The 14,028-nt window shown below is 43.6% G+C and overlaps 2 protein-coding genes across 4 annotated transcripts in view; one reads left to right on the top strand and one right to left on the bottom strand.

The window, feature by feature from the left end:
* Nucleotides 1-133: 133 nt before the first annotated feature.
* On the top strand, nucleotides 134-10,001 carry ccnk (cyclin K). Its single transcript, XM_088924652.1, has 11 exons — nucleotides 134-309; nucleotides 3,013-3,270; nucleotides 3,594-3,675; nucleotides 3,930-4,061; nucleotides 4,491-4,596; nucleotides 5,551-5,608; nucleotides 5,896-6,065; nucleotides 6,318-6,556; nucleotides 7,160-7,193; nucleotides 7,560-7,631; nucleotides 8,487-10,001. The coding sequence occupies exons 2-11, from the start codon at nucleotides 3,074-3,076 to the stop codon at nucleotides 9,089-9,091; spliced, it is 1,695 nt and encodes a 564-aa protein (XP_088780778.1). The 5' UTR covers nucleotides 134-309; nucleotides 3,013-3,073; the 3' UTR covers nucleotides 9,092-10,001.
* Nucleotides 10,002-10,535: 534 nt separating this feature from the next.
* The window catches only part of ccdc85ca (coiled-coil domain containing 85C, a), a 52,411-nt gene continuing 48,918 nt past the window's right edge, over nucleotides 10,536-14,028 (bottom strand). For all 3 annotated transcript variants that reach the window (XM_088926106.1, XM_088926104.1, XM_088926105.1), the window contains 2 exons: nucleotides 13,162-13,260; nucleotides 10,536-12,660 (listed from right to left, as the gene is read on the bottom strand). In XM_088926106.1, coding sequence (XP_088782232.1) covers nucleotides 12,571-12,660; nucleotides 13,162-13,260 — 189 coding nt within the window. In that variant the 3' untranslated portion in view covers nucleotides 10,536-12,570. The remainder of the gene's footprint in view (nucleotides 12,661-13,161; nucleotides 13,261-14,028) is intronic.

Below are 14,028 nucleotides of genomic sequence, written 5' to 3' on the forward strand. Positions count from 1 at the left end.
TCAAAGCCCGCCTCCTAACTCCGCCTATTGGCTGTTTACTTTGGCATTGAATAAATTACCTTACAAGGAAAGGGCTTCCATTTCCTAATTGGTCAGCACGGATGTCAATCAGAGCGGGCGACCCAAAAAAAACATCCCTCGTCCGTGCTCGGCATACGGAGGGCCTGTCGTAACCGTGTTTGTCTCAAAAAATGGCGGCGCCCACTGTACGGGAGGGAGTTTAGTTGTGGGATTAAACCGACACAGAAGACGTCCGTGGTCTTCTCCCCCGGAATAAAGACTGCTGCCGTCGTCTTGCAGCTGCGTCAGGTGTGTACGGTGGTGTTTCAGTCCCCGCTGGGTACAGCTAGACTGAAGCGAGAGGCGCTGACCGGTCGGTGGTTTGGGAAGCAGTCCCTTCGCCTGGCTGCGCGTTGCGCTAACGAGTTAAACCGAGTTAAAAACCCGGAGCTGTGCACACACAGCACAAAACACTTTCCTGAACGGCGCCCGTGTCTACTCACTCGGGGTAACCCTGTGAAACGGTCAGGCTCTCGGTGCTTCTGCACCCCGGGCGGAGCACAAGCCGGGGAGCAGTGCGGGGAAGTGGGGTGCAGGCGAGGGGCTTCACAGCGGCTCCGGGGGCTCGGGGTCTGCTGCGCTGGCCGGTTTTCAGTTTCACTTTGTAACTGCTTCTGGAAACCTGGAGAGCTCCGATCGGCTTTCTGTGATCAGTTTCGCGCTGTTTTCCTCGAGGGTCACGGATTGTCGTAAGTAATTCACACATCTCTAATCGTGCATCGTCGTTACACAGGAGACGGGTTTTTTTAATGGAATCTGTAAACAGCGGCTTAAGGGAAGAAATGCACCCCTCGTGTTTTTGTTTACGCCCTGTTTGTTGTAACTGCTGCAGAGTATAGAGGTACAGCATTAATGTAACGATATTGCGAAATAAATGCACATATAAAACTCTTATACCCTTTTGAGGTGAATTTGTCATTCATCTTGTATTATTAATCCTGCTTGCATTTTGGTTTTCGTCTTTTACATTGTCGTGGCGCTGTAATTACTGTTAGTCGGCCTTAAAATGTCTTGATTGGATAGGAGCGTGGCCTCCGTATAGTCCCGCTAATACGCAAAATCTGTTCATATGAGAGATGCCATTTCTTTCAGGACTCGTTGGAAGTTGCTGAGGTTTGTGTTGTCCAGATGTTAGAGAAGTGTAACGCAGTGCGACACCCTCTAGTGTGTGCTGTTCCTCAGCTGTGTGGAGGGCCCAGTTACCTGCTGACTTAAGAGGCTTGGTTAATTCATGAATCTCTTCCTGTTGCTTAAGCGGTCTGATTATTTTATTAACTGCATGAGTGTTGTATTGTAAACCAGACTTTCAAGTGTTTGTTGGTAATCGTACCTCTAAAGACCTGTTTTTCAAAAGTCATCCTTTAGGATGACTGTGAAACGCCTAAATTAAAAATCCTATATATGGCACATTTATGCATATTAGTTTAGGTGTTAAACTGACTTTTGTACCGGCGGAAAAACAACAGAAGACGCCAGGCCCCCCAGGACCCGCCTGTGAGACCCCTGAGTTACTGCATTTCACAGGGAGCGCTGGTCTGCCTTGCAGTTCGCGGTGCGTGGTGACCAGACCCGTGTCTGTCCTGTGTATTACTGCTGCTCTTGTCTTTTGCCGTCTCGGTGTTTTCGTCAGCTGCTTGGATTTGACATTTAATTCTGCTGCTGGTGTGGGTGTGTTTCATCAGGGCCATCTTAAGGCCTTACCACTGATGCTCCTCGTCTAGGTGAACAACACCTGTGCCCTCTGGGGTAGAAAGCAGAAAGGAGCTGAGTCAGATTTGTGTTCACGCACAAGGTGCTCAAAGCGACACCTCAGAGAGGACCGGTCTTCCCCCGGGTCAGTCCAACAGGTCGGCCAGCGCATTGCTCGCTTGAAACGGGAGCCGCACGACAACATCGCAGCAGTGTGGGTCCTACGTCTTGTTGCAGCTGGTAGGGAAGAGTATTGCTGCCAACCAGATGAACAGTCACTGCTGTTAAAGTTGTGATAATGTGCACTTTATCTTCAGACCTAATATTAAGTAATTATGTTCCATCACAAAAGCTGATCATATAGTAACGTACAGTAAGACAGAATATTGGGCCTTGCGATGGAACTGGGCAGTATGTGATAGAGCACCGTGCTGGACATCGAACTCAAACGAAGTCTTGCTCATGAGTTCAGCTCTTTCATTACCCTTTACATCCCTCTCCAGCACCTTACAGACACAAAGCCTTTTACCTTTGTAAAACTGATTTAATCCTTATAGCTTACTATAATTAATTATAGCTTATTATAATAGCTTAATTGAAACAGCTCTGAAAACACAGGTGATAGTGTGGGCTCGCCGTGTCCTTTACTCTTCACTGTGCACATTTCTGGAATTTTTCATTGTATTAGTAAAAACATGGTCAAAATCCAGCTGTATTGAAACGTTAAAAAGTATGAAAACGGACACTGTGTTCTGTTGGGTGATGCCTCCCAGCACAGAAGCAAACAGTAATTCACCAGTTTTACTGTATTAGACATGGCCTTGCCACCTGTTACTGTCTTGTGTCTCGCACATGTCCTGTAATGGAGGGCGAAGTGTTCTTCCCTCGGTTCCAGCACACGGTGTGCTGTCCTGTCGCTGTCTGTGTGCCCAGTGCACACCACACCTCTGCTTCAGGTGCGGCACCTGTGAAGAGCAACCCAAGATGGCAGCACAGAATAAACCGAACTGCAGTCAAGACCAGCCGAGGTCTGAGAAGATTGATGCAAACACTGACCGGAGTTCAGACAAGCCAAGTGAGAACATCCCCTGGAGAAGGGAGGAACTGGCTGGTTTGTGTCTGAAGTTGAGCTTCTGTGAGGAGAAGAAGGTTGTCTGTCTGTTGCTGACGGGTGTTCTCAGCCAAAAAGAGAAAAGGTGTTTCAGCAGTAGCTGTATTTTGTCCGTTATGCATCCGTCTGACAAGATTTTATTTTACTTGCAGGGCTGCAGCACAGTGAGCTGTTTAAAAGGATCCGCCTTGTGAGTTATATTATTTTTAATAAATGAAGGAAAATAAGGAGAATTCAACTCCTGGTACGCCTGCTGCCAACCTGGACCACATCAAGCCATGCTGGTACTGGGACAAGAAGGACCTGGCGCATACCCCCTCCCAGTCTGAGGGGCTGGACCCAGCCACCGAGGCCCGGTACCGGCGAGAGGGAGCTCGGTTCATATTTGACGTGGGGACGCGCCTGGGGCTGTATCCTTTCCTCGGTCCTCTCGCAGGGCCGCCGGCTGCCCGTGTGTTTGTGCTGTTCTTGTGGAGTGTCAGGTTCTGACTCCGCCTGCCGAGTTGGGCTGTTAACGGATTGGCTGTGCAGTTTTTTTAGTTTTTCCATAGTCACCAGTATAGAAAAAACTCATGATCAGATACACAACGTTATTTCGGTGTATTGTCTTGTCGCCAGAGAGAGTATACAGCTTGTTGCCTGCGCTTATGGAAACATGATATGTTCTTCCCTTCTGCATCATGTTTTTCACTAGATGTCAGTTTCTTGTTTAATTCCTTGATGACATGATCAGGCACTATGACACACTGGCGACTGGGATCATCTATTTTCACCGCTTCTACATGTTCCATTCTTTCAAACAGTTCCCTAGATATGTACGTATTCTAGTGTTTATCAATGCTGTATTTCATGCACTCCTTTTAGGTAATGTGGAACTGACTTTTAATGAGGTTAAAGTACATTATAAGAGCAGAACCAAGTGGTAATTGTATGTAAAATAATATAAAATTAAAGTGTCATTAATAAAATGTGCACGTTTTGTCAGAGCACACCATGTGTCCTTTACGAACGACTATTCCTTGAATGAAGTCTTTACTGGTCCTTATACGTCTGTGTTTTTGGGGTGTAGGTCACGGGAGCCTGTTGTCTGTTTCTAGCGGGCAAAGTGGAGGAGACCCCGAAGAAGTGCAAAGACATCATTAAAACCGCTCGCAGCTTATTGAATGATGTGCAGTTTGCACAGTTCGGAGACGACCCAAAGGTGAATTTGTGTTTATTCTTTTTCCAGACAGCTTTTGCCTGTTCCTGTGGCCGGAACTGTACAGTTATAGTCAATTCACCTGCCTGCAGAGCAAACAATTGGCAGACGTTAGTACTTTTTAATTCAGAATAAAGGATGAAAACGCTTACTGTAAATCAGGTATCCAATATTAAAATTTTTACAGCATTTTAAGACAAATTTGAAGCTTTCACAAATCATAAGGGAACTGCTTCTGAAGTGGTTTTGCTGTAGTTGTCTCTTAGACTTCCTGTGGTCTAAATTATAACATATGGCACATTAACTATGCTCTGCTTCGGTCTTTCACTACTCTACCTATTGTACTCATAAAAATGTCGCAAGAATTGTTTCAGCAGGTGTATTCCCTGTTACTGTACTGGCACTAAGAACAGAAGTTTTATTTCCCAACAGGAGGAAGTCATGGTGCTGGAAAGAATATTATTACAGACCATAAAATTTGACTTGCAAGTGGAACATCCATATCAGTTTCTTCTTCGCTATGCGAAACAGCTGAAAGGTAGTTATTGGGTCTTCATTTGTCTTATTTTTTGCAGTAATGTGGAGCAATGTTTAGAGTTTTGGACTCTAACTGGAAGGTTCAAATCCCAGCTGAGACAATGCTTTTGTGCCCCTGAGATACTTCATTGAACTATTACATCTGTATAAAGGGGTGCAAATGTAGGTTGCCTTGAATAGAAGCATCAACCAAATAACTTGGGGGAAATTTGTTTCATTTTGCAGTTTAGTTAATTGGGTCCATCGGTCTGTATTCCGTTAACCTGCTGTTGATAAAAATAGGTATAAATTTGCACACTTTGTTGTAGCGAAAAGTTATAAATCAGGGATACATGTAGTGGATTCTTAGAGATCAGGTAACAGAAGGGAACTTTTGCTCACAAGCAGCTTTTGGATTTAAGGGTCTCATCTGACTGTTTCTTGAATTGTTGTTGAGTCAGAGGCTCTGGGACATCTTGGAACAGACCCGCCCCCTTTGTTTAAAGAAAAACATCCTGATTTCAGTTCTAAAGCACTTCCTTCAATCTTAAATGCACTTATGTACATCTCCCCAAGAAACATTAAACAAATGTTTCAGCCTGTCCCTGTTTTTCATACTCTGTAGCTTAGCTTTAGGTTGATAAAATTTTGAACCAAGTCTTAACAAGAAAGTGCTACAAGTGTGCTTGCAGCAGTATTAACATTACCACACTGACAGTGGCTTTCAGCTACAGTTTTAGCAAGCATTGTATTGCTGACAATGTCCTGTCCTCAGAATGCACTGTAAAGATACTTTGAATGTATTGTGTATTTCCTTGGGCTGTAAATCACAGATTAACATGCCTTGGAGAAGTATTGCATATGCTTTTGAAACCTTTTTTTGAGGGTGTGGTTTTGTGTGACAGTTCAATAACATTATGCAGCCTCTTGTATTTGGATTTTATTAGATGAAAGAATTCTGTTTTAATATTTTTAGGTGATAAGAATAAACTACAGAAGTTGGTGCAGATGGCCTGGACATTTGTCAATGACAGGTAAAATATTTTTTTATTATTAAATTTAATCAGTACACGTTTTGTAAACCCATTATTCTTCTCAAGTTTAAGCCATTTAAAATGGTCATTGATTTATGCAGTGCAGAAACAATTTAAGATTTACCAAAAACAGATAATTTTAATATCACTTTGACTTACCAGTTTAAGATCCGTGTTATGTTGACAGTGCTGTATAGCAGACTCTTGCATCTGTATTCGTCTTGTCTGCCTGGCCTTTAGCTTTTGCACCTGCAGATGGTTAATGTTTCTGGGGCTGGTGCCCCCAGCTTGTGCACCATGTTGTCCTTGCAGTGGGAGCCGGAGATCATTGCAGTGGCTGTGATGTACCTGGCAGGCCGGCTGTGCAAGTTTGAGATCCAGGAGTGGACATCCAAGCAGACATACCGCAAGTGGTGGGAGCAGTTTGTGCAGGACGTTCCAGTTGAACTGCTGGAAGGTAGTTTGTCTGGGGAAATATCTGCATTGTTATCCTAACGTTTTTCAGGCTACAATTAAATGGGTAACCATGTGTTTCTGTATATTTTGTTCTAATATTTAATGGGGGAGGGGGGTGGTTAACATGTTTCTGATCTCAACTAATTTTAGGATAGTAGGGCAAATATAAGGAGGATTAAAATGTGCAGTGATCTAGTTGAAAGAGTTTGCCACATCTTGACCTGGGCTGTTGCCGTGCATTTTTTTGCTGCAGATATTTGCCACCAGATCCTGGATCTTTACTCCCAGGGGAAGCAGCAGATTCCACAGCAGCCGCAGGCGGCGGAGAAGGAGAAAGTGCTGCCCCCTGTGCCGCCCCAGCCCCCTGTGCCGCCGCCCCAGGCCCAGCCCCAGCCCCAGCCCCAGAGCTCCGGGCCCACCCCACCTGCACAGCCTCCGCCCAAGAAGGCTTCTCCGCAGGCCAGCCCGCCCCGGCAGCTCAAAAGGCAGCATGTCAGTCCCTCTCGTACCCACCCAGCTTTAACCCCTGACCACTCTGGCCATGTGGACTTCCTTGTCGGCTGTATAATGTCATTGAGTAATTCACCAAACCTCCACAAACGGGCTTAGTTCAGCTACATGAGTCTTTAACTGAGGAGGGCTTACTGTTGAGAACTGCAAATATATAGCATTTTTTTGTTCCCAGGGGTGTGTTTAAATGTTGCAGGAATTATAAAACCCAAACTGATCACAGTTATTACAGCTGACCCTCTTGGTTTTCATTGGTCTGTGGACGTGCCTAGCTTGAATAAGGGGGAAAAAAACCCATCAGATTTGCCAGTTGTGTAATTTTTGGTGCAAAGTTAGTTTTGACGTTTAATGTGCTTTCTTGTCTTGTATAACTTTTGTTAGTGCTAAACAGTATTCATCGTAATTAGAAGCAACCATGCTTGCAGAAATCAGGAGGTTTATAGAGCTCATGTAGGTTGTTTTTTTCAGGATATCTATGATCTAAAGCAGCTAACAGAAAAGGTTACTTCTTTCCATAGGGGCATTAAGCTCAATTGGCTTTGTTCTTGGAATGTTCTGACATACTGTTGCATTTTTTTTTATCAGGTTGTATCTCCAAAAGATGAACCCAAGGCACCAGGTAATGCATCATGTGTTAAAATAATACACTCAACATAACATAATACACAAAACTAAGAAGCTTTTTTTTATTCGAGACTGCAGTCGCTTCTGGTGGCAAGTGACTTTTCATACTGGTCAGTTTCTTTCTAGCCCTGCTTTTAGTGGGGAATTCTTTAACTTTGCTGTTACAGAACAGATCTCACAGGCAATTAGATGGACAGGTTTTCAGGTTTGCATGTGAAACTGCAGCAGTTTGACAAGGCAAGTTGATGTTACTTCAGTAGACAATAGGCATCCCACTTCAGCCTAACTAATGCATAACCTACTCGTCAGCAGTTCCTTCCTTGTATTATAAATTTACAAGTGTTCTCTGTCTTCATTCCAGAGCAAGTTGGGTCTAAAATCCCACGCTTGGAGACTCCAATGCCACCTCTGCCAAGTGTACAGCCCCCACCTGGTGAGTATCCTTGTGTTTGGAAGCACTGGTGTTACCCACGCACCTAGAGACACGATGCAGAAACTGCAAACATGCAGGACAAGGTAGCACATGTCTTTGTGAGCCCAAACCTGGTGCCATTCAGTATTTATCCTTTCTGGATTATTTGAGTGCAGTATATTGTAACTTTAGTCTGCCCCTACAATTTCTGTTAAGCCTGGTGCACTAGCTTTCATTTCTTACCTTCTGCTTTTGTAAATGTAGAACTGCCAGTTATGTTTTTTATACCTGCTCAACCAGCTGTGCTCTTCTGGTTGGGAGCTCTCACAGTCAGCTAGTACTGTGACCTGGGCTTGAACCCGTGTTGAGTTCTTTACCGATTGAGTCGCTCAGCGAGCTTCTCGTTTCTGCGCTCTTAACAATAAGATAATTGCATGCACTGTTGTTGTCTGTGCCTTCTACACCTACAAAACAATTGGAGCTTTTTGACGCACTTCCTCTTGTGTATTAATGGCACAGAAATATGAGTACTTAGCAGCTCTTTGCCTTCTAAGCCAACAAGTCTTTGACAGGATTTCAAGGCTGTATCTATTTAGCTTGTAGTCTATATCCACTTACATAACGCAGGAAGGACCCAGAATAGCATGTTCTACTCTATCTGACCTTCCAGACAAATCTGATAATTGCCTTACCTTATTAAAACAATTCCTCTTATGGAAACCGGTTTGCTAGACAGCTTTGTTCCTGGTTTGTTTGGCCGCCCGTATGATGTAAGAGCACTGCGCTGTCGGCCGCGGTGTCGCTAGAGGCCCACACCAGTGCACACTGGCCCGGCGTGGTTCTGCTCGTGATCCGCTGGGTTTCTCATGTGCGCAGAGCGGAAGCCTCCTCCTGCCGCACCCGCGCCGGCACCGGAGGCCGACTTGGTCGCCGCCAGCGACGCAGTGGAGCTGCCGAAGGCGCCGGTGCCGCCGCCGCCGCACCAGGCTCCCGTTCACCAGCCCCCGCCGCTGCCCCACCGCCCGCCGCCCCCGCCGCCCTCCAGCTACATCATGGGCATGTCCACGTCCAGCTCCTACATGTCCGGCGAGGGCTACCAGAGCCTGCAGTCCATGATGAAGACGGAGGGGCCATCCTACAGCACGATGCCCCCGTCCTACGGGCCCCCAATCCAGTACCACCCGCACGTCTACCCCCCCAACCCCCCACCTCCTGTGCCACCCCCTCCTGCTACTTACCCTCCCCCTAATCTCCCCCCTCCATCCCCCGCCTACCCGCCTCCTGGCTACAATCACAGCTACCCGCCCCCTCCGCGAATGCCCCCCGGCCATGGGGTGCCACCTCCAGGGATGCCCATCCCCCCCACCAGCTACCCTCCGCCGCCGGGGCCCCCTGGTGGGCAGACGCAGGTGCCCCCCCCGCTGCCCCCCCCCGGCATGCCTCCCGTCGCCGGGATGAACAGAGGAGGCTGGATGAGATGAGACGGAAGACGGGAGGACATCGTGCCTGCCTGGTTTTGATGACTTCCGGTGTTGCTCAGCAGAAAGTGCTGGGCTGTCAATTTCAGAGGCCGTGGCTAGACTTGGGCAAGAAGAGTGCCAGCCTCCATGGGCTTTGCTTGTTTCACAGTTTCTGAAACAGCAGGAAGAAGCAGGACATGGAACACATCACCTGTGTTGTGGTCCCATCGTGATTTTTCCTAAGTGGTTAATTAGTCAACTTAAATTTAGCATTCAAATTTAGTTAGGTAAAGTCTTTGAACAATCTGTTTTCCTCACAGGAAATGTAATTGTCCTGGAATTTACCTGAAAGAAAAGCATGTTACTGCAGTTTCTCAGCTCTATCAGACTAAACTCCTATGCAAAGAATTGCCTTACTAGCTTCAGCCTGGACAAATGCTGACTTCACTCAAGTGGAACTGAATCAGGTTGTCTTTTGCCATTTCAATTCAAAGTTGTATTTGAAATTATTGTAAAGCTAGAACTCCCACAATACTTTTTTTAAAACTTTTTTTCATTTCTTTGGCAAATTCAAAATAGTCTCCTCTGTTGAAGTAGAAAACGTGAGTGAGCATCTATTTGCTGCAGTACCTTTGAGCAGCGAAGATCTTTTTAGTAGACAGGTGATCCGTAAAAGAGGAATTAATCGAAAGATGTTATGTCAATATGTTTTATATGTGGTAGAGGTAAGTGGGGTTTTGAGATCTTAGTTTTTCATCTGTTGCTTTTTTTCTTTTGCTCTCGTTCCAAACATGCCTATGTGCCAGTGTTCAGGCAGTTACAGTAGTTGCTACCCTGTGTACATTCCAGTCAGCTCTCCTCAACTTCTTTGTTTTTGTTGATATCAGGAAAATGGGTTTAAGAAATTAAAAGACATTTCTGCTTTTACACAGACCGTGTGTGTTTGATGTTTATTTTGCAGAACATGGTTTTAAACAATTGTAGATGTTTATGAAACGTACTCCAAGGTATTCTCTAGATAACAGTCAGTGAGCCGTGTACTGATTTTCTGTTTTACTAAGATTTCATCTCTCAGTGACCTCTGGGCAGGTTGGAAGAAATAAATGCATAAATTAGTCTGTTCATCTATACACTTACTCCCAGTACAAACAGCTTAACCGGAAGAGGCCATGACCTCCAGTTCAGGTAAATGTCAGCCCTGTCATGTGTTCAGGTTTATGCCACCACTGCGCTTAGAGCAGTAGATGGTGGTAATAACATCACTTTGTTTCTCATTGTAAATCAATTGTTAATCACACATTGTTAATTTTGATTAACAGAAAACCAGGATGTTTGTGTAAAAGACAAGGGTGGGAAATTTTCATGTTTCATTTTTCAAACTGCCAGCAGACAGCAGAGTCACATGTAAACTTAAAAAAGCTGAATAAGGACAGCGAGGTGAGCAGAAGTTTGACAGACACAAATGTACAAAGAAAGTATTTTATTTTGTTCAAAATCAGCTAAAAGTGGCCTGTCTTATATCTGCGTTTTTTTTACTTGCTAAAAATATCATTCCATTTCAGCTAAATACAGCTTATGAAAAAAATAGGTTACAAATGCATGCTCAGTACTCTACAGGGATCCATATTTACAAAAATTCTGTACTTTCCAGGTTTGTGTATCACATATACAGAAAATACAAAGGAATTTGAATAAACTTACAGATTTCCAAATCAAAATCTCATCCACAAAAGCAGCATCGTGTTTAGAATTTGTCACATTATGAAAATATTTAAACTTTATATCACTTTGTATTCAAATTATTTTTTATAAAAAGTCAGTAGTGTGCAGTTTGTTTAAAAGAAGGTCACTTTTTCATAAATGTTTTTTGACCCAAATGAGGGTAGAGTGCTGTAGTCTATAACAATGGTAATCATTCTAATTTTAATAAATGATCTACTGTCTTACAATTCAACCCTAAATTGAACTGTTAAGCTTTAGGGTTAAATAGTGCTTATGGAGCTGAACTATACATATAGTTTGTCAATCTAGTAACTTCAAGGGGATACCAATTATGAAGACAGTTTAATGTTTTCTGTTTATTTTGTTGCAAGTGTGCAGTACTGCAGTGAAATCTGGCCTCCAAACGCAACGTCCTATCCGCCCTCTGCCCATTTAAACTGGCTCAGTGCAATTAAATCATTAGCCGTGAAATTCAGGTTGTTTAAATGACCTCCAGCATTGTGAAAATGACCTGAAATGTATCTGTGTACAACTACAAACACAGTAATTTTATTTTCGGAACCTTCTCTTGGAAGGACGGTAGTGACTTAGACTAAACAAACCATTCTAATTTAAAAAAAAACTAATGAATTAATCAAGTGTCTTCTTTTTGCAGCCTACAACTTAGTACAGTAGATTCATTGTTTTGGGCTATTTTTATTAGACATTGGTGTTCAGAAATTTCATTCATATTGACCCTGCTTTGACAGTTCAGTTGTCTGTAAGACCCAAAGGAGTTGCAGTGCACCAATACTGACTTCACGATTGTCAAACAAACAAATCTGGGAAACAGTTTTTTTTTTAGAAGACCGGTATTTGCAGTATGTTTCTAATTTTTAATGAGCTAACAGATCTGTTGTAATGTTTATAGTGCAGCCTATAGCTATAATTTTATTAATCTTGTACTATAAACTGTGAGGCTTTTGCACACTGGATCATTGTTGAAAGTTGGCAGCCTCTAATGTTAGAAATGTATATGTTCTTAAATGACAAAAAAGTCCACACCACATGACATTTTGTGGCCTACAGAATACAAAATACAGAATGTAGTTGGCATAATACACAAGTGTGACCACACTAGAATTAAATAAAGATAACTCTGGTTTATTATTTTTAACATGTCACTAAAATTCTCTATAATCCACTAAAGGTTTTTGCTTACGAGTGACTTACATATTGGTAATATACTTTTCAAGCAGAGGGAGCTGTTTGACAGTGTTTTACAGATGCACCAGTGATCACAGGCAGATTTCTGCCAGACAATTGATTAAGCCAGATCCTCACTGCTTTGTGCAATACACAAAGCTTGTGCAAAACCAAATTCTGAGCTCTAATTATCAGACTCAACTCAAAAACGTAGCACTTAACACTTAAACACCGAAAAACACAGCAGATTTAACATTTTAAGTTCTTTACGTACAGAACCAGAATCCAGACACGGGGGGAGTATGTCTGAACGACCAGTAAAACTAGCTGCCAGTCTTGAATACATGATAGTAAGGAAATACACATTGGCTAATCAGATACAACACAGACTGTTCATCCAAGCTTGTTACAGGTGGATGGTAAAGTTGTCCAGCTGCACGTTGAACATGTAGTCCTGTCCTCAGCTGCAGTCAGCAGAGGTCAAGGTAGAGCAGGAAGGAGACAATGACTGCAGATGACATGAATGCCCATCGTTAGAGGTTCCCTGTTCTAGAGCCGCTGTTCCTCGCTCTGCGCTCTCCAGAGAAATTCAGCTACAAAGGGCCTTTGAACTGGTTGCCTGAGAGGTGCTGCCTGATTGATGGCTTGGAGCCGGCAGCATCTCCCAGCTTGCGCCAAACCACCTGTGAAAAAAGGCAAACGTCAGCTAACGTACACAGAACAAAATACAAAAACTTTTCTCTTTCAATAGGCTCTTGAGCAATATCTGAACGTTGGGTATACACACTGTAAATCACCACTACAAGAAGTATGATTGACCTCAAGCAAGCACTGCGAACTCCAGAGGGGGACCCCGTGTCACTGTGAAACTGTAGCGGAGCTAGTTCGGACACGAAGACATCTTCGCCCTCCCTGCGTGTAGTAGGGACCTCAGCTGCCTGGGCTGAGGGAGGTCTCCTTTAGCTCACTCGGCTGGTTCCCTGTTGCATTACGCCGGAGACCTGGGTTCGCGCCCCAGGTGTTGCGGGACGAACTGGTGGGGTAGAGCGGTGGAGGGCACAAGCCCACGCAGAACCGCGACTGTCACACAAGCACAGTTTCCCTGTGCAGATCCATCAGAGGCTCTTACTGTACAGTGATATTTCTCACATCTCAGAGACAAAACTGTATTTAGCCACACTTACATTACACATCTCGCGAACAATAGCCTTCTCCTTCTCACTCAGGTCTTCCTCATAATCCTCGGGAAGTTGTTTATCAAGGTTTTCATGAACTTCAAGGACCTTCAAGTTCAACAGATGGAAATTTTTCACATGAAAATGATGTACGTTTATTTTAGTAATTAGCAACAGTATTTCAAGTGAAATAATATCCCACAACTCATTTCACAATCCATTAATGTCCTACTAGTGTGCACTGCAGTCATGAGCTCAGGCTGCTAATGTAATAAAGCTGTTGATTTGTTATATTGGGAGATTTTAGACATTCTCTAAAACACCACCAGGTGGCAGACTTGGTGGTGGTTTTATTGTTATTGCATCTGCAGTTCCCAGAACTACAGGAACCCAGGATTGTGCTCATTGTTACAGAATGACTTAACTTTAAGATACTGCAGCAATAAATGCGAAAGAGAAACAATGTTTAACTATCTGGCTCTCTATCTCTCTAATGTTTAACTATCTGGCTATAGTTTATAAACCTGCAAAATGGTTGGTTGCAAAAAGAAAACTATAAGCCCTGCTACTGCTCTCTGAAAGTTAATCAGAATGTGTTGAAATACCTCAGACTAATTACTGACTGTATCTTACAGACCTATAAAAAAGACTTTTCAAAATAAACAGCTGCTAAATATGGCATTTAAGTATACTCCTACTCCTGGTGTTTAGTGCCAAGACTTGGGTTCACAAAGCAGGTGTTAACTGAGAAAACAAGAACTGAATTTTATACAACTAAAAGTTGTCGCTATTAAACTACATGGGTTTTTTTTAAAGACTTTTGTTATTTTAAGTTAAACTCTTTATTCACATTTATTCACGGACAAAGCTGAAACA

The sequence above is a fragment of the Atractosteus spatula genome, chromosome 9 (genome assembly GCF_055471065.1).
Source record: "Atractosteus spatula isolate fAtrSpa1 chromosome 9, fAtrSpa1.hap1, whole genome shotgun sequence".
NCBI classification, from domain to species: domain Eukaryota; kingdom Metazoa; phylum Chordata; class Actinopteri; order Semionotiformes; family Lepisosteidae; genus Atractosteus; species Atractosteus spatula.